At 45.7% G+C, this 20,987-nt stretch overlaps 1 protein-coding gene across 1 annotated transcript in view; it reads right to left on the bottom strand.

The window, feature by feature from the left end:
* The window catches only part of SVOP (SV2 related protein), a 68,738-nt gene that overhangs the window by 15,696 nt on the left and 32,055 nt on the right, over positions 1 to 20,987 (bottom strand). Inside the window, exons 6-10 of the mRNA XM_045791501.2 lie at positions 17,368 to 17,492; positions 6,113 to 6,176; positions 4,250 to 4,375; positions 3,640 to 3,768; positions 2,160 to 2,233 (exon numbers count right to left, since the gene is read on the bottom strand). Of these exons, the coding sequence (XP_045647457.1) occupies positions 2,160 to 2,233; positions 3,640 to 3,768; positions 4,250 to 4,375; positions 6,113 to 6,176; positions 17,368 to 17,492 (518 nt within the window). The remainder of the gene's footprint in view (positions 1 to 2,159; positions 2,234 to 3,639; positions 3,769 to 4,249; positions 4,376 to 6,112; positions 6,177 to 17,367; positions 17,493 to 20,987) is intronic.

Below are 20,987 nucleotides of genomic sequence, written 5' to 3'. Positions count from 1 at the left end.
TAAATCAGTAGAAAGAGAGCGCAAAGAATAGCTGAGATTCAACTAGTTGTGGATTTTCAGGTCATCACTCTGTACAAATCCCTCCCTTCCATCCTGCCCACATCCAGACATCGCCAATGGCTGTTATTTAAGGAAAATAGACCAGGGTCAGGACTGAAAGTTCTAAGGATGCCGTGTTGATCAAATTAGTGGTTCCGCAAACACGGTGGGCCCCATGCACTGGTGGCATCCAGGGAGATATGGGCCAGGAAGGAACTGGACGGAGCATGCACCTTAAATGTCACCGTGACAAAAATTCATTTCACATTTCCTTTCAATTACAGTTGACCCTTGGACAGCATGCGTTTGAACTGCACAGGGCCACTTGTAAAGAGATTTTTTTCAATAAACACAGTATACTACTTCCAGTGCATTTTCTCTTCCAGATGATTTTAAAAACATTTTCTTTTTCTCTCGCTTACTCTAAAACACAATATATAATACATACAACATACAAAATATGTGTTCATTGACTGTTTATGTTATTGGTAAGGCTTCCGGTCAATAGGAGGCTATTAGTTAAGTTTTGGGGGAGTCAAAAGGTTTTGGACAGCTCGGGGGGCTGCGCCTTGAATCCCCTTTCTGCATTGTTCATGGTCAACTGTATTTTGATGGTTTCCTAGTCTCACTTACTTGCTGATGAGTCCTGAACACCTACCCTCTCTCTGTGTCTCTCTATTAAATGCAACAATTCAGTGCCTTGGCAAATCATCAGTCAGTCTACTTTTAACCGTATTTCTCTTGAAAATCTAAGGTCTGCAACTAAGGTTTTTTTCTTTAAATCAGACATATAAAATTCCCTCTTAAAAGACATTTATCTGAACCTTTGTGAACTATTGGTGGGAATGCAAACTGGTGTAGCCACTCTGGAAAACAGTATAGAGGTTCCTCAAAAAATTAAAACTAGAGCTACCCTATGATCCAGGAATTGCATTACGGGGTATTTACCCAAAGAATATAAAAATGCTAATTCAAAAGGGTACATGCACCCCTATGTTTACTGCAGCATTATTTACGATAGCCAAATTATGGAAGCAGCCCAAGCGTCCATCCATAGATAAATGGATAAAGACGATGTGGCGTGTGTATACACACACACGTGCACGCACAAACGGAATATTTATTCTGCCATAAAAAATAATGAAATCTTCGCCATTCGTAATGACATGGATGGAGCTAGAGAATATAATGCTAAGTGAGATGAGGCAGTCAGAGAGACAAATACCGTATGATCTCATTCATACGTGGAATTTAAGAAACGAAACAGAGGAAAAGAGACAATCCAAAAAACAGACTCTTAATTAGAGAGAACAAACTGATGGTGACCAGAGGGGAGGTGGGTGAGGTGAGGGATGAAACAGGTGATGGGGATTAAGAGGACACTTATCGTGATGAGCACTGAGTAACGTATAAACTCGCTGAATCACTATATCGTATACCTGAAACTAACAGAACACTGTATGTTAACTATATTGGAAATAAACACATAATTAAAAAAAAAAGACATTAGGGGCGCCTGGGTGGCACAGCGGTTAAGCGCCTGCCTTCGGCTCAGGGCGTGATCCCGGCGATCTGGGATCGAGCCCCACATCAGGCTCTTCAGCTATGAGCCTGCTTCTTCCTCTCCCACTCCCCCTGCTTGTGTTCCCTCTCTCGCTGGCTGTCTCTATCACTGTCAAATAAATAAATAAAATCTTTAAAAAAAAAAAAAAAGACATTTATCCAAGTCAGAAGTGAGTCCGGTTAAAGAAAAAGACTAAGAAAATACTAGTTCAGGTGATAACCTGGATAAGGCAGAGACCAGGAAAGTGATGAATTTTGTTATTGTTGCCTAAGAACAAATAGTTCTCTGCACCGCAGAAAAACCAGAACCCAGGGGCGCCTGGGTGGCACAGCGGTTAAGCGTCTGCCTTCAGCTCAGGGCGTGATCCCGGCGTTCTGGGATCGAGCCCCACATCAGGCTCCTCCGCTATGAGCCTGCTTCTTCCTCTCCCACTCCCCCTGCTTGTGTTCCCTCTCTCGCTGGCTGTCTCTATCGAATAAATAAAATCTTTAAAAAGAAAAAAAACCAGAACCCAAAACAGGCCACGGGTGAAGGGGATCAAAGAAACAGCTCTTACCATATAAACCATAGCAACAAGGTTGTCCATCTAAAATGGGGTGTGAAAAGGTCCCTCATTCGGCCTCGGTCTTCCTGTTTCAAGACAAGGACATGCCGTTTGCTCTCCTCTCCACCGGCCGTGCTGGCACTGGCCCGGGACTGGTGGGCACCCACGGCTGGGAGGGAGGCTGCTCGCGGGCTGCACGTTCAGAATCCGAGCACCCAGGACTCAATCCCATAGCACAAAGTCCCCCGGCCCAGTGAGGCTCTCCAGCCAGGACCCAGCAATGTCTACAAGCTTGACTCCCCCAAGACAGAGACATTCTGCAGCCCCCGACCCCAGCCTGAAATCCTGGAGCCAGGAAGCAGACTCCACGCCGAGGACTCTCAGGAAGTCCCATGGACCTGGGCAGCAGGCAGTCAGTCCAAGGGATGTCTAACCACTTCATGCCCCACTTAAGCCAGTTCTAGGTCAAGAGCACAAAAATTAATGTGCTGAAACTCAATTCGCCAGAAGCCAATGTGCCAAAAGATTGATCAGTTAAATGACCCACATGCCAATTTCATATGATTTGCCACTTTATCAAATCCTTGCTCTATAATCTTTAAAAAAAACATCTTATTTATTTGAGAGACAGAGCGAGAGAGAGAGAGAGCATGAGCAGGGGGAGGGGCAGTGGGAGAGGGGGAGAGAGAGAAGTAGGCTCCCCTCTGAGCTGAGCTGAAGGCAGACACTTAACAGACTGAGCTACTCTACAATGTTCTTTTTAAGAGTGTATTCTATGAGGGACACCTGGGTGGCTCAGCTGGTTAAGCATCTGCCTTCAGCTCAGGTCATGACCCCAGGGTCCTGGGATAGAGGCCCACATCGGGCTCCAGGCTTAGCAGAGAGCCTACTCCTGCCTCTGCCTGTCGGTCCCCCTGCTCTCTCTCTCTCTCTCTCTCTGACAAATAAATAAATTAAATATTTTTTTAAAAGAAGAGTATATTCTATGACTGTGACTATATTCTTCTTAGATATATTTAACGAATATATTTTTCTTAGTTTGAGAAATGCTTGCTTATTTAAACATGTCTAAATGCTTAAAAAAGGATTATGGGCTATAGGTGATTTAGTCTACCTGTGAATATTGCTTTTGTGAATAAAAATATATATTTTAGTACATTCTTGAATGAAAAGACAATACTCATTAAATACGTTTATTGAATATATTTGAGAATGTTTGTATTTGTTGAATATATTTTGAAATAGGCTCATTAATATATACATTGGGAAAAATATACTCCTATTTACTACCTATATTCAAAAAGAATGATCCTTGAAACATGTTTTTGGTAAAAAGATACATTACCAAGTTAATTCTGGAAAATTGGCTTTTGGAGAATTGGTCTGCTTCTGCTCTTTTTGTGTGTCTCAGGATTTACCCCCCCCCCCCAAGTACACGCTCCCACGCAGGTGCACAAACACTCACACCACGTACAGTGGGCCGGGCACGGACCTGTCTGGAGATGATGAGTTTCCCCAGCGGCATAGGGGCTCCGTTTTCAGTCGCTATCCTCTTTAAGGTGGCGATGGCCTTTTCCTGATTCCCGGACAGCACATCGTACCTTGCGCTCTCTGGCAGCCACTGTGGGGACAGGTGTGGCAGGTTAGGGTGGAACAGAACCCTGGGTCCCAGCCACATACTCTCACCTGGGTGTGGAGTCTTTAAGGGTGGGGCCTTTGGAGCCAGAGGCCTGGCTTCAAATGCTGGCTCTGTCATTGATTACATTGGTTGTGTGACCTTGAGCAATTACTTGACCTCTCTGTGCCTCCATTTCCTCATCCATAAAATGGGGATAATGATAGATCCCATCTCTTAGGGTTGTCGAGAGGGTTAAGTGAGATAATCCAGACAAGGTGCTTAGCACAGTGCCTGGAATGAGTTCATGTAGTTATGATCACTGTTGTGATTATTATTAACTGGTGTTGCTGTCAGAGTCCCCCCCCAAAAAGTCTTAAAAATAATCCTTACAGGACGGTGCCCTCCCCCACCCCCTCCCCACCGAAATACAGTGAACAGCAGGAGGCCAAGAGGCAAAGGTTGAGATGTCTTAAAGGATACCTACAAAGCACAGGACCGCAAAGATGAGCAGCGGGACAGCCGAGAGGATGAGTAGCCAGCGCCAGCCCAGGCTGGGCATCACAAACACCGCCAGGATGACCTCGAACACGGTCCCAATGGCCCAGAAGACCTGGTATGGGAAAACGGGACCAGTGATGGGAGCAGCATGGGCAACGCATGAGCAATGTCAGCGTCATTGTAGACGACACTATCGATATGGGTAAGGGGTGCTGGGGTCTGCCGTCAGAATGGCCACCACTTGTCCTATGGTCCACGTGGTTGGGCCAGGGCCACCATGTTGTCCGTCTCCCGAGGGTGCCATCTACACAGTACAATATTGGCATGGTACCCACTGGAGTGTCCAGTGTGGCAGCTCTGTGGAAGAGAGCAATACCACCTCGTGTGAGGTCAATATGGTAATGGACACATTGGTTTTTGTTTACTGACATCGTCTCTCTTGCCCGCTAGGGCCCTAGCATCCTTTGTCACAACTGCCTCTTCCCTGCGGGGCTGAATATCTTCTGCGTGCCTCCTCCAGTCACTTCCCATCCGTAACCACCTTGCTCTCTGAATGCACTGCCTCCATGGGCTCCCTGTCTTCTGGCTTCCCGCTGGGTGCAGCCAATGGGGAGCTCCACAGAAATGGGAGGGAGGGAGGAAGGTGAGAGAGGCTGGGGCATTTATTCCCCCGGCTCCCTCTCTGCACGGTGCTCATGGGCTCCCGGAACCTCTTAGCAGAAGGTCACAGCTCCTGTCCAATAGCTCTCGACAGAACAACTCTCTCTCTCTCTGGACCGCTAATTACTTCCTGCCTTTGCCTGGCAACTGGTACTTCAGGCCTGGGGCTATTTAGAAAGAGTCCCTTTATCAAACCCTCTTCAAATTACCCTAATTTGAGTATGCCGGTTCCTGCTGGGACCCTACAAGTATTGTCCGTTGACAAACATGGTCCTTCAACTGCCCCATCCGTTCTGAGAGCCTATAAGAGCCATCCTAAAATCCCCTTTTGCTTCAATTAACCACAGTCTATTTCTGTTGCTGACAACCAGGGGTGATAGTCAAAATGTCCAACAAACTGATACAGTACTGACCAACCAGAATGGATACCAGACACCGGTCATACAGCCCCTGCTCCCAACACACACACACACACACGGCATTAACTCTTTAGTTTATAGATCATGGGAAGGGAAGTTCTAGGGGGTCCTAGGAGAGGACAGGGTGTCTGGTGATGAGGGGTAATCAGCGACCAGGATCTGCTGGCACAGGTACCCCTCAATGTTTCAACAGTTGGACCCTCCGTACCAGCTGACTACCATCCTTACTGGTCAGGGGCAGATGCAGTCAGGGTGGTAAACTGGGCTGTGGGGTTCATGTCATTAATATTGTCACCGCGGTGACTAGAGAGTGGCATCACTACATCGCTGTGGACATCAGTGTCCAGAAGGGACAAATAAACCCTACTGCCACTGCATGGAGCCATTGGGCAGTTACATATTTGCCCCGAGAGCTTCCAGATCATGATCGGAAAATGGGTCACAAGACCCCGGCGGAAAGAAGGCTTGAAAGGGACCAGCTGGACCGAGGGCATTGTAAGGCGGCCTCTAGGCTACAGAGGTGGCCACTCACACAAGACACAGGGGAGCCTGGATACACACAGGGCTGGAAGGTGATGATATGGACGAGGGGCAGGAGTTTTGGTCCCCTTAGGGTACACCATTCGGCAGCAGCTTTCAGATAAAACCCATTTCCAGTCCAAGAATGACCTACCACTGGCCTGCCACCATTTTTTTTTTAAGAGATTGAATTAAAAGATCTCCTGCTCAGAGACTGAGCACTCTTGGGAAACCCAGACCACCCTCCTTACCTCAATCAGCAAAATACACTTGGCCCTGGCCTTCATGGGAAGGAACTCAGCGTACAGCGTCACCCTGGGAAAGTAGAGACATAGGAAAGGAGTTAAGGTCGGGACTGAATAAGAAGACTGCCACAGCTTTCCGAATTTCTTCTTTTCTTTTTTTTTTTTTTAAGATTTTATTTATTTATTTATTTATTTATTTATTTATTTATTTATCTATCTATCTATCTATCTATCTATCTGAGAGAGAGCAAGAACATGCAAGTGAGCAGAGGGAGAGGGACAAGCAGACTCTGTGCTGAGCATGGAGCTTAGACACGGGGCTCGGTCTCCCGACCCCGAGATCATGACCTGAGCCAAAATCAAGAGTCTGACACTCAACCGACTGAGTCACCCAGGAGGCCCACTTTCTAAAGGTGGGTTCTTTCTAGCCCTCCCAGTTCCCATGTTCGTAATTCCCTTCTCTAACATTGAGACACCCAGGCCTCATTATTCTCAATATATTTCATATTTGCTCAGTTTGTTTGCTGACTGTAACAATGCTCTAATTCTCCTAGCTGCTTCCTCCATCGACTGCATTCATGCCCCCTTCCCCTACCTTTCACTTCCTCAGCCATTGGCCATGATGGAAAGAGAAGGATAGCTCTAAACTTCTTCCCCAGGCTGCCTCCCATTTGGCGAGGAAGACACCTTCTCTTTTCCCACATCTCCCACCTAAGTCCAGCATCTGAGCAACTAGATGACCTCATGTTACTCTCCGGGCTCCTCATAAGGGAGACGGGGTAGAGAGAGGCTAATTCCCATCGACCCTTTAGAGGCAGATGTTGCTGGTGACCCATCTAGATCTCTTGGGATCCCTCTAGTAGTTCAGTTTGCCCAACTCCCAGCTGCTGCTACTCATGGCTCATACCTGCAACCTTCTCCTAGAATTGCTCTCGAACAATTGGAGCTGCCTCACCAGAATGATGTCTTTCCCTGCATAACATCTGACATTTGAAAAGTTGGTCTTAGCGATACCATTGAGATTTAGGAACAGTTCTATCACCAGGACTCCTTCTTGGGGTTATGATAAAAGAAACCTCTGCCCAAAGAAGGAAGAATTCTTAGGAGCCTCAGAGAAAAGGCTAGGGCTTTAGTAGTTCAGATATATTCAATTCAGAGACAAGTATGAAGAGAAAGTCAGTATCACCAGTTTAATTCATGGTATAAGTATTTAGTATATTCTCTCTTCCTGTCTTGATCTTTTGTCTTTACCTCTCTCCCTTTCTCTTTCGCAATCTCTCTCTGTAGCTAAGATCATACTCAAGAATTTTGAACCCTACTTTTTATTTGATTTACAAATAGCATTTCCATGCCATTAAATTCCTCTTACACACATATATTCTATCATAGGCATGTCCATACTTTTCTTAATAATAGCTACTTTTATTGAGGACCTACTATGTGCCAAACACTCTTCTAGATGTTTCACATGAATTATCTCACTCAAACATTTCAAATCAATGGGGTAGATACTGATAATCCTCTGTGTGTGTGTGTGTGTGAGAGAGAGAGAGAGAGAGAGAGAGAGAGACTTTGATTCTCATTTTCATCTCTACATCTATGTCAGATAAATTGTTAGTTGACCAGGATCACACAGCTAGTAAGTTAGTAAGTAGAAGAGCCAAAATTCGAAATTCTAACCCAGATCTGTCTATATTTGGTAGCCCATCAACCACTTCCCTATTTGGATGGTTTCGCCATTATAAACAATACTTCCATAAACATCTTTACGCTGGAAACATCTCTGTCTTCACGTGGTTTTCTTTTTTTTTTTTTAAAGATTTTATTTATTTATTCGACAGAGATAGAGACAGCCAGCGAGAGAGGGAACACAAGCAGGGGAAGTGGGAGAGGAAGAAGGAGGCTCATAGCGGAGGAGCCTGATGTGGGGCTCGATCCCAGAACGCCGGGATCACGCCCTGAGCTGAAGGCAGACGCTTAACTGCTGTGCCACCCAGGCGCCCCTTCACGTGGTTTTCTTAGGATAGGTCCCTGTTAAGTAGAATTTGTGTCAAAGGGCATGCATAGTTTTAAGGGTTTTGATATATAATACCAAAGTGCTTCCCAAAAAACTTGTTTTAATTTATATGCCCACAAGTAGCTCTCTCAACAAAAACCATTAGGAATTTCACTAACTCAGCTCTGAGAATGGGGATCAAGATTATAGCGATTACCATGGATGGCTTTTTTGAATTTTTTATGCTATTCTCCAAATGGTGTGCTTATATTATTTTAAAAAATCAATAATAATAATAAAATGAGAAGCATGTTTACCTTTCCTCCACCGAACTAAACTACTAACCATGCAAAAACGTGCGGCAACATATTCTAAGGGCAAAGTTATGCCTGTCCTTAGATGGCAAGGATTTCTTTTTATAACGAAGCTATAGCATACAGTCTTTTTTTCTTTTCTCTTTTTTTTTTAGTTACAGAAGTGGTACCTGAATGCATTTGCATTGTAAAACAATCAAGCAATTCACAAGTATACAGAGTATATGATCATTCCTCCTCTTCCCCATTGCCCCTACTTCCATTCCACTCCCCCAAAGCCATAACAACCAGGAGTTTGCTTTGCAACCTTCCAACCCTTTCTCTATGTAAATAAATAAATTTAAGCAATATATTTTTCTTTTTTCTTCCTTTCCTTTTCCTTCTCTCCTCTTCCCTACGTCTCTTCCTCCCTTCCCCCTCCTTCCCTTCCTTCCTTCCTCCCTTCCTTCCCTCTTTCCTTCCTCCCTCCTTCCCTCTCCTCCTTCCTTCCTCCCTCCCATCTTTCTTTCTTTCTCTTTCCTTCCTCTCTCCCTCCCCCTTCCCATCCTTCTCTCTTTCCTTCCTTCTTCTCTACCTCCTTCCCTTCCCTCTTTTCTTCCTTCCTCCCTCGCCCCGTCCTCCCTTTCCTTCCCTCCCTTCCCTCCCTTCCTTCCTTCCTCCTTTCCTTAACACATGCAACACACTGTTCATGTCCCACCCGTACAAATGCCCCAATTCTTGCCACTTCCATGCACGCCCGTCTAGTTTCCAACTGTCACTACCTGCAACTCTCCCCCGAGTGCTTTCTCTGGTTATTAAAGCTTACTCTGCCAACCTCCATGGCAGACCAGGAGTGCCAAGGAACTGAAGCTTCCCAGGAGCAGCTCTCAACAAACGATATTTCTCTCATCCCTTGAACGGGACAACCTGGAGATGCGTGCTGCAGGATCTCCCAGACTAAACTACCGGCCCTAGCATCTCTGTGTCGGGATCTGCTTTCAATAAGAGTTTGGAAATCTTTCTATATTATACGTAGATCTGCTGCCTTATTTATAAACAGCTGCAACCCTGCTGATTAATACTTAGATTGTTTTCAATTTCTTGTTTTTGCCACCTATGCCACAAGGAACATTTTTTCCTGCAACTGTTGTGCCCCCCACTCGGCCATTATTTATAGCAGTTCATTATGAAAACGAGCTCTTTGATCTTCATCCAAAGTATGGTGATTATTACAATCACACTGAAGAACAGAAGAATGAGCAATGAAAGTAGCAACGCCAAGAAGCAATTGACACTGGCGTGAATAAATTCCCGCTGAAAAGAATCACATTTACAGCACTTGGCAATTAGAGACTTGCCATTTGGATCACGCGCTTGGAAAGAAATGACCTGTGATCTCCATTTGGCAGTTCTGCCTGGTCTGGAGGGGGAAGAGCAGTGCCAAGGACAGGTCTGTGAGCAAGGTCTATCTAGACACCAATCCGAAGACTCTTCAAGGGGGAACAGGTGGGCAGCTACCTGGACTATTAACCTTGAAGTGTGGCTAAGACACAAGCAGGCTGCCGTCTCAGGCTCTTAGCTAGGCGGCACTTCTGCTGAAACACACTGCGCCCTCTATTGAAAACAATAAACAATCGGCCGTCTTGCCAACCTATCTCTTGCATACATGTTGTGTATGTTTTGCAGTTAGAGGCAACGACCATTTTTTATGCTTATCTGCATTTTCTACATTTTCTAAAACAAAAATGTATTACTTTGTAATGATAAAAATTGAGTTCCTTCTCATTTTCCCCCTTGAGTTAAAGTCTCCTCCCTCTTGACGCTGCTCTATAGACAGGAAAGGTAATTATTGGGCCTCCTAAATGTGACCCTCTTTCCTGTCCTAATTAAAGGGAACAGAAACCGCTCAAACCTCCAGTTCTACAGCGCCAGAATCATCTCCAAGTCAGTACCAGGGGCCCAGTGGACATGAATGATTTACCAGGACTTTCTGACTATATAAGCTCAGAATCCTTTCACGACATCTGTTCAAATGTAAGAGCTCTGGCATTAGACGGGCGTGGATTTGAACCCAAGTTTCCCCACGCAGAAGATGGTTTGCACAAGGAGCCCCACGATTTTCCCTCCCTGTGTCTTGCTTCCTTGCAGGTCACTCCATGCAAAGTCTACTTCCCCATCCCTTGAACCTAGGCCTTGCAACCTGCTCTCGTTCACTAGAATGTTGCAGACGTAATGTTGTGCCAGTTCCAAGCTTGGGTCTGAAGACGCCCTACAGCTTTTGCTTGCTCACTTGGACCCCTGCCCGGGTGCTACGTGACCAGGTGCCCGGGCTAGCCAGCTGGAGTTTGAGAGGCTCGTGGAGCATAGATGAGTCGGCGGTGGCCGTGCTAGCCCAGCCAGCCCCCATCCAATTCACCAGTTGACTGGAGACATATGAGCGAGCCCTGCTGAGCCCAGAACAACCACACGGCCCAACTGCAGGATCGTGAGTTCAATAAATTGTTATTAAGCCATAAGCGTCGGGGTGCTTTGTTACAAAGCAAGAGGTAATTCCACGCTCCATTTAATAACCATCTGGCCTTAAGCAAGTCACTTGACGATCTCTGAGCCTCAGTTTTCTCTTCTGTAAACTGGGGATGATAGAATTGTCAATGAACAAGATGAGGTAGTGTGAAGAGAGCCCTTAGCATCGTGCCTGGCACTTGGTAACCACTCAACGGACATTATGATGATAATCATCAGCACTATTAATGTTGTTATCATTACCACCAAGAGCCAATATAAGCACCTACTTTGGGGGAAGAAATAAAGGAAAGAAGAAAAAGAGGGATGGGGTACCTGGCTGGCTCAGTCAGTAGAGCACACAACTCTTGATCTCGGGGTTGTGAGTTCGAGCCCCACATGGGTGTAGTGATGACTTAAAAATATGGACTCTGAGAAACAAACTGAGGGCTTCAGAGGGGAGGGGAGTGGGGGAATGGGATAGGCTGGTGATGGGTAGTAAGGAGGGCACGTATTGCATGGTGCACTGGGTGTTATACGCAAGTAATGAATCATCGAACTTTACATCGGAAACCGGGGATGTACTGTATGGTGACTAACATAATTAAAAAAACATTTAAAAAAATAAAATAAAACCTTTTAAAAATTATAAAAATGAAAAGAGGGATAGAAAGAAGCACATAAAAAAGCACAGATCAGGGCTGAGGGATGGACTCTTTATTAGTAATATAGTTTATGGGTAAGTTGATGTGCGTTAACTAAAATTCTTGAGGTGATCATTTTGCAAGATGTGTAGGTTAAGTCATTACGCTGTACGCCTTGAATGTATAGTGCTGGATGTCAGTTACACATGGATAAAACTGAAAGAAAAACCATTTCTAATTTAAATTTTTAACAATTTTTAATTTTAAATAATATCACTTGTACTTATACTCAAATTCATTATAAGGACCTGTTGCACTTTAAATAATATAATATGTATTTATACTAAAAATTCCTTATAAGGACTTCTTGCTTATTGTACTTTTAAAAATTATACAGCAAAGTCTTATTCATTTGGTTTTGTGAGGTGGTGAGCAAAGCCTAAATGAACAGAAACTCTTGTTGCATTTAATTACATAAAAATATCTTCCACTAAAAAAAAAAAAATCTTCAACTAAATGTTTCCAAATAATGAACTTAAGGGAGCCATTTTTATAACTAGTTAAGAACAGTGCATAATTAAGCCATGATTATTTTTATATAAATGGCAGGAGTGGAAGTGCTGGAAAGCCAGTGGCTCCCTTGGGTGGCTAAATATTTCTTCTGTAATTTTGTTTCTGTTTTTTATTTGCTCTCCTCGTGGACAAAAGAGCTCTAGAGTGGGGTATTTCAGAGAATATATTTGCAGGGTCAAGTGATGTTTAAATCGGAGCTCTGCCCTTCGTCAGCTGTGTGGTCTTGGGCACGCTACTTAATTTAATCTTTAAAACCCAAGTAAGGAGGGCACGTATTGCATGGTGCACTGGGTGTTATACGCAACTAATGAATCATCGAACTTTACGTCGGAAACCGGGGATGTACTGTATGGTGACTAACATAATAAAAAAACATTAAAATAAAAAAAAATAAAACCCCAGTTTTCTTATCTGTAAAACGGGGATACTAATACCTGTGTCTTGAGGTTTTGAGAGTTTTAAAATGGTCATGTGGATAAAGCACATGGTCCAGTGCCTCGAACGTCGTAGCTCAATAAACAAACAGAAGGGCTGTGGTGGGGTTAAGTAAAGGAACAGCTAAGTGGGGAGGCATGACATTTGGGGGGCGGAGGTAGGGAGCAGGCAGGCAAGCTGAGGACCCTCACGATGGAAGGGTAAGGGGCAATGGCCCTCCCAGCTGCTCTGTGTCCTTAATTTTATTCCCCTGGTGTCCTGGCCTCTCTCCCTGAAGATCTCTTCCCTTTGCAGTTTTAGGAGGTGGGTTTGTCTGCCATTGGAATCTCATCTGCCTACAATCTTTCAGAGGTTCCTCAAAATTTCTGGTTAGCTGATGGCCCCCTTTTCTTATTTTCCAGCACTGTTCCAGGTCTATTCTATTTCTTATACCTTTGATGACATTTCCAGAAACTGCAGAGAAGACATAGAAAATAGCGCTTCTCATTGCACCGTTTCAGACAAGAATCACTGGACATTCTGAACAAGTAGTTCCTTTCCCTTCCCTCTTGTGGGAAGAAAATCCAGGTAGCTGTCTGGAAGCTGGTTCTGCTGTCATTTCCCTGGGAGAGGAATTTAACGCGTACATCTGTGAGTGCTTTCCTTCCTGCCCCTAGGGGAAAACTGTCCCCTGGTCAATGAATGGCTCATGAATGGGACAGTGGCTGCATCTGCAGGAATTTCTGGAGTTGGTCCAGACGTGGAGGACGTTGGCCACAAGCTCCTGACAGCCCAGATTTATGGGCTTGGCTTAATGGCCTCTGGCTCAAGCTTCAGTGGTTTTTAAGCCCATCCTAGGTCCAGGAGTGCATGTCAGATGTCTACTCTGCAGAGCCCCGGAGGGATCCATAATGAATAGGGAAGGAAGGACTGGAGAGAACGGAGAGTCACTCGATGCCCTTCCAGCCTCGAAGTGGCAGAAAGAGTCTGGGGATTTGTTCCTGAGTTCATTCCCCGTGGTTACATCTCCCGTCCCCATTTATTCTTTCCATAATTACCCACAGAGTCCAACGTCCATCACACTGGCACCTGAGCTGCACAGCCTTTGGCAGACCCGACACGTGCTAACATTCCCTGAGTGCTCGGTGGCGGGTACCTCACATCCATTGTCATGTAATATTCTAAGTGACCCCAAGACGTAGGGAAGCTATTATCCCCATTTTAGAGATGAAGAAACTGAGGCGCAGAAAGGTTTCGTGACTCGCCTAAGGGCACACAGCTGTTATGTGAGAGAGTCGGGAATCGAACCTGGTAGTCAGGACCAAGTTACGCTACTCCAGCGTTAGCATGACTCTTCTAGATGCCCTCTCCCAGTCTTCCCCGACCGTGACACTCAACGGGCTAAAGACGACAGCCAGTGAACTGTTGACCCCCAAGAGGCAATTGGGCCAGATCCTCACGCACCAAAGCCCGTCTGCCAGCAACAGAGACCAACGCAGAGCCCCCAGGATGGAGCCATCCTGTGTCACGTGGTGGCAAATTATTTATACTGGACATCTTCCATTGTGGAAGGAGCAGTGACTCACGTTGATGGAACTGACACATATTCTGGGTATTGGTTTGCCTTTCCTGCCCACGGGGCCCCACCCAGCACCACTCTCTGAGGGCTTTCCAAGTATTTGACTCATTGACACAGAATCCCACGTTACAGTGCTTGAGACCAAGAGAGCCGATACACAGCAAAGGAGACGCAGCAGTGGGTGCAGGGCCATGGAATCCACTGGTCCTATCATAGCTTATGGTACCTTGCAGCTGCTGGCCTGACAGGGGGATGGAACAGCCTCTAGACGGTGCCACGGAGGCATCGGCTTGGAGCTGGTGATGTTCTGTGAGGGTGGGATACTCTTTCAGGACACAATGCACGCTTAAATCAGTGCCCATCATACAATGCAACGCGGAAGGAAGACGTCGCTCTGAAATCAAAGGGTTGAGGAGGAATTTGTACCTCCCCCACCTGTGGGGTTAGAGGTCCTGGATCCCAGAGAGGGCACGCTTCCCCCAGGGCATGCTTCTCCCTGCAAGAATCCCATTCGACTTTAAGCAACGTCTCCCACTTAGTAAGTCTGGGTTCCTTGTGTCAAGAAAAGAGTCAGCATTCTGTCTGAGGAACTGACCCTGAGCATCAGGAGGCGGTAGGGCTGCTGTTATCTAATGGCACACCCACGTGATACATTGGACATCTCTTGGTAACCCCCTGCCCAATTTTGGTGTTAAATGGACAAACAGCAGCTATGGCCTGGGAAGGACAAGGTGACTCAGGTAATGGGGTCTGGATCATCCCACCGGGTAAACCATCTCGATCAGCAGGAGTGCTGGCCAGAGGGGACGGGAACCTAGAATGAGTAGCAAGGGAGGGAGATACTAGGCATCAGTGGTAGCCGGGAGGCCAGCAGCAATAGCAGGGACTGTAGTTTATCCCACTAGCCATCCTCTTTTGAGTCTTTTTAGGGAAAAGACCAACCAGAATCCCGGAGAAACTGATCCCAGGTGGGGTGGACTTATTATATGAAGCAAGAAGATCCAAGAGGTGCAAGGGGTGGACTGTGGCGGGCACTGTGATATACCACCTGGACTCGCCCCTCAGGACCAAGGCACACAGTCCTTCTGGAATGACCTGCTAAGAGCTCAGAATTGGGTCCCTAGCAGGAACTGCCTTGGCCAAAAGTAGCTGCCTTGCCCAAGGTCATGCTTCCTCCTTGAGGGCAGCCCATGTCCAATGTGGCTGATGTGAAGGTATTAAAGTCCAGCCCCCATGCCTCGTTTTGGAACAACTCTAAGAAGCCATCCCAGCTCTAGAACTCCTACAGGGTCAGCCGTGCTCAACTTCTCAAGCTGTACTCCCTCCCTTGCCGGCGCTGATCTCCATAACCACTTGCACGCTAATCTCCATCTCACATTCTGTTTTCTGAGATCCCCACCTCCAACAGGGACCATGTCTGTCTTGCTCACTGCTGCATCCCCAGCAGCTAGTACTAGGCCAGTTCTATGGTAGCTGCTGAAGACATACTGGTTGAATAAATGAGTAAACTGGTCCTTGTGGGAAATTTCCCTAAATCATTGCAACAGGAATTATTATTCCTTACCTTCAACCCATCCTACCCACCACGGCCAGATCAATACTCCTAAAGTACCTTCCCTGCTCAAGAACTCTTAGTGGCTCCCCAGTGCCTTTGGCCTGGCATCCGAGACCTTTAGGAAGCTTGCCCTGGTCTACCTGCCCAGCCTCAGCTTTCTGTTCTCATATATCTCACCCCAACCAACTAACCAGAATGGACCATTAGCCTTCCTCGGACTCAGCTACGGCTTCCTCTTTTCATTCAGGTCCCTTCCTATGAAATATCCTACATCATCCCCAGTCTGTGTCTGGTTCTTCCCCAATCCTTTGCATCTTCAATAGAAAGGCAGTACGATGCAATGGTCAGGGCCTCGGCTCTGGAGTGAGAGGGTCTGAGTTCAGATTCTAGCTCTGCCTCTTCCTGCCTGTGTCACCTGGGGCAAGTCACTTTACCTCTCTGTGTTTCCGTTTCTGTATCTGTGAAATGGGATGAATAATAGAATTTACCTAGGAAATTTGGGGGGGATTAAATGAAACAATCTGGTAAACTGTTGAGAAAAGTACCTGCTTCTTAGTAAACAGTAAATATTAGCCATTATCATCCTCTAGGATGGGGTCAATGCACCTTTCCTATAAGGGGCCGGGTAGTAAATATTGTCTCTGCTGAGACCACTCAACTCCGTTGCTGTATATGAAAATGGGCATAGTTAATATGTAAATGATGGGTGTGCCAATAAAACTTTATAAAGCCAGTCAGCAGGCTGGATACAGCCCCCATGCCATTGTCTGCCAATCTCCCAGGACAGAGTGACTTCTTCCGACAACTGTGACTACTCTCACTACCGTAACAAGACCACCGACAGACTAACACTTGATTTGCATATGGTTAGGCCCACGCCGCCTCGAGCTTAGGTGAGAAGGGGGTGAGGGGCCTCGTGCCCCTCGTGATGGTTAAGAATATGTATGGATGCTGTAGGCAGACAGACTCGGGTTCTTAGTTCCACCGCATACCATATGACTTGGGCAAATGATCTCCCCCACTGAGTCTTGGTTTCAACCGTAAAATGGAGATGGCAATCACTCGATAAACACATACCTCCCGGGGCTGCTGCGATGTGTCCAAGAGAAACGTCCAATCAATGCTAAAGCTATTCTTCTTCTTATTTCACATTTACGGCCTTCTAGCTATTAGGTTGTGTGTTTTTTTTTTAAGATTTTACTTAATTTTTTTAAAGATTTATTTATTTATTTGAGAGAGGGAGAGAGAGAGAGAGAGAGAGCAGGAGGAACAGAGGGAGAGAGAATCCCAAGCAGACTCTATGCTGAGCGTGGAGCCCGATATGGGGCTCGATTCCAGGACCCTGAGGTCACAACCCTAGCCGAAACCAGAGTCAGATGCCTCATTGACTGCGCCACCCAGGTGCCCCTTCAGATTTTATGCTTAAGTAATCTCTACACCTAATAATGGGGCTCGAACGTACAACCCGGAGACCTGGAGTCACACGCTCCGCTGCCTGAGCCAGCCAGGTGCCCCCATTGTGTTGCTTTTGTATGGTCAGTCATTACAATACTGCTAATGGTACTCTTCTCTGCTACATGATACCTCCTGGATACCAGAAGCCCTAGCGTACCATCTCTGCACCCTCCCCCCCCCCCCCGCCAAAGGCCATGAACATAATTGACTGGCTATCCTGCTGGATGGCCAGAGCTGGGCATTTACTTACGACTGGGGGACCCCTCCGATCCCGAAGCCCACCAGGCCCCGGAGCACCAGGATCCAGCTGTACACGGGCGCGAAAGCACTGAGGATGCCATAGTACAGAGTCCAAAGCACACTGATCTTCAGCCCCTGCGGAGAAGGAAGACACCAAGTCACAGGGCTTCTCAGCACCTCCAGGCCTCGTGGCCCTGGAACCTGTCGAAAGCCATCAATGGGGTCATGCTAGACAGTAATCCACACAGCCAAGGGAATGCCAGGGATTCTCTGTGTGATGGTGGCAACCCTTTGGGGCAGGTGGTGTGGGAAAATTGTGGGGCATTCTTGGTTGTCCCAATGATTGGCATTTAACACGTAGAGCCCTGAGATGTTAGATACCCCGCAGTGCACGAGACCCAACAAAGACTTGTCTTGCATCCAGCACCATCTCCGATGGAACTTTCTACCCGACTGTCACGCAGGTGAAACCTCTATGATCATTTGCACCTTGACCTTCACTCTATTTGATACAGAAATAAGATTTGGGGGGAGGGGCATCGTTTGACTATACACTTAATTTTGCAGGAATGCAATGTCTAGGTAAGTCAAAGGAAGTTTGTGTGTGGTTTTATCCGGAACTTTACAAAATTGTGCGTCATTTCAGAAAGCCATGTTGTCAATAGCAACGCTGCATATGGTATTTGAGCCACTAAGGGAACACTTCAGTATCCGCGTTCACTGGGTTTCTATGTCTGTCTATGAATAGACTGATGTAAACCTATTTCAAAATGTCAAATATAAGGAAAAAAGCATCGACAAAATTCAGTTAAAATCAAGCTTATTTCTAATCAGGGACAAATATTAACTACTTCCTTTTATTACCTAGGCAATTGTGCAGGCATATTTGTGTACTGAAAATAAACCTTATCTAATTAATTGCCTCCTTTAAAAAAATCCTCCATTACATCAAACTTGGGGCATTATACCTGATTTATTTTATTATTATTATTTTTTTACCTGGTTTCTTTTAAAGATTATACGAGTGGCTATTTTATTTTTGAAATTATTTCTGGATAAGTAAGGGGCATTATTAAAAGTTTTTGTAGTAATTTCTAAGTAAAAGGAACATTGCATTTGATGGGTTGAGAACCACCTATAGGGACAAAACGTGGCAAGGCAAACATGCACATTCCTGCACTGTTAATTACTCTTAGAGACTGAGAAAAAAATAAGGGTGAAAGCAATTTAAAATGTTTTTGTTCCTTTTTTTTTTTTTTTTAATCAAAGCCAACACCAAACACATTATGGAGTAGAACACAAATTTTATGTGGATTTTAGACCTGCAACAGGGTGTCTGGGCCAGTCTCTCTCCACAGTAATTTTCCCAGATCCAGCCTTGAGTTCACTCAAGGGGACACTTCAGGAGGAAAGGGTGAAGCACACTGATTTTAGCTTTATTTTTATTTTTTAAAGATTTTATTTATTTGACAGAGAGAGAGAGAGACAGCCAATGAGAGAGGGAACACAAGCAGGGGGAGTGGGAGTGGAAGAAGCAGGCTCCCAGTGGAGCAGGGAGCCCGACGTGGGGCTTGATCCCAGGGACCTGGGATCACGCCCTGAGCCGAAGGCAGACGCTTAACGACTGAGCCACCCAGGCGCCCCCTGATTTTAGCTTTAAAATTAAAATGAAATGGGGTGCCTGGTTGGCTCAGTCGGAAGAGCACGCGACTCTTCATCTCGGGATTGTGAGTTCAAGCCCCACGCTGGGTGTAGAGATTACTTAAATAAACTTTAAAAAATTAAAATGAATTAGAAGGGACTAGAGAGGAAATCTGGAGGTCTGCCAGATGATTTCCAGGCTCTGGGAAAATGATTATAAGTGGGAAAGGGAATATTTGAAATAACTTGAATTAGCTTGAAAGAAAGTGATTTCTTTTTCATTTATTTCATCTGATTATGTCCAAGAGCAAGTACCCATGTGGAGCTAGTCTGTCTTTAACACATTTAAAACAGCCACTAATCACTATTTTTAACAAACAGGGTGGGGGGGCAACCCTAACCGACTAGAATTTAGTAACTTTATTTTCATTGTATTTGTTTTTGCAGATATTTCCTATTTAGGGCAATTGCTACTGATTTCTTATTTAAGACTCTACATAAAGCTTCCTTTTTCAAAAACATGCATTTGAAGGGTTTTTGTTTTTGTTTTAAGATTTATTTATTTCAGAGAAAGAGCACTCGGGATTGGGGGCGAAGGGCAGAGGGAGAGGAAAAGAGAGGCTCTCAAGAAGACTCCCCACTGAGCATGGAGCTGGTTGTGGGGCTTGATCCCAGGATTCTGAGATCATGACCTGAGCCAAAATCAAGAGTTGGCCACTTACCCTACTGAGCCATCCAGGTGCGTTGTTTTTTTGTTTTTGTTTTGTTTTGTTTTTTAAACGAAATTGGTATGAAGAGAGATACTAAGTATATAACCAAACAGGTAGGATAGGAATTTTTAAAGGCTAGGGAGTTCTGGCTCTATTGTAACAAGAATAAAGCAACACTTCTGCACCCCTAAAACACATAACTATGCAATTAGTAACCTGCCACACATACACTTACTTGCTTTCTTTTGGCTTAAGCTAATTTAAGAGGGGTTTGCTTCCTTGGAACCCAAGGAGTCTTGAATCAGAAATAGGACATCATTGGGGGTGCCTGTGTGGCTCAGTCCATTAAGCGTCTGCCTTTGGCTCAGGTCATGATCCTGGCGTCCCGGGATGGAGCCCCACATCAGGCTCTCTGCTCAGTGGGGAGTCTGCTTCTCCCTTTCCCTCTGCCCCTCGCCCTGCTCCTTCTCTCTCTCTCTCTCTCTCTCTCAGGCTTGCTCACTCTCTCTCAAATAAATAAATACAATCTTTAAAAAAAAGAAATAGGACATTAGTAGCAGAGAAAATGAAAAGAGGGAAAACAGAGCAGGAGGAGAGGAGAGGATAGAGAAGAGGGCACCCAGACTGGCGCCTGAGAGCTAAGCCTCCCTCCAGGGACTGCCTGGGAGCTGCGTTATCCCGTTGGGGTTCCCGCGTGACCCCATGCCAGGCAGCAAAGACCTGCATGTGACCTGTTCTGTAGGGTCACAGCAGACTGCAGCTGGCTCTGCATTTGCCCGCTATGCCAGGGCTTTCGAGATGGCCAGGAAATTGGACTCAGCATCCATTTGTGAGTATCACCATGGCTACTGCAAAGGCACGGGCACTGCCAGCAAGCCCCACCCGAGCACTGCTCAAGACTCTGCAGAAATGTCTCCTGGGCTTTTGAGCTTTTCACTGACCACACTTGTCATTCTACCTAACACCTCTCCTGCCTTTCAGACTGTTGGCCCCTTCTCCCTCCTCCCCTCTCTTTCTCTCTCCTTTTCTTCCTTCCATATTCATTTACTGAGCATCCCCTGTATGCCAGGCTCTAGAGATACAAGCACAAACATTATGCATTCATTAAAATTGCTCATTCAATTATTCATTTAACAGTAAACATATATCAAGTGCCTGCTGTATGCCAGACACTAGAAATAACGTTATACATTATTCATTCATTCAATATACATGTATCAGACACCTGTTGTATGCTTACCACCAAATGAATGATATGCAACATTCATTCAATCATTTG

This window comes from Ursus americanus, chromosome 30, assembly GCF_024610735.1.
Source record: "Ursus americanus isolate L20-20 chromosome 30, mUrsAme1.1.p, whole genome shotgun sequence".
NCBI classification, from domain to species: Eukaryota; Metazoa; Chordata; class Mammalia; order Carnivora; family Ursidae; genus Ursus; species Ursus americanus.
Note: the sequence above shows the minus strand (reverse complement) of the source record. Positions and strands in the feature narration are given on the sequence as shown.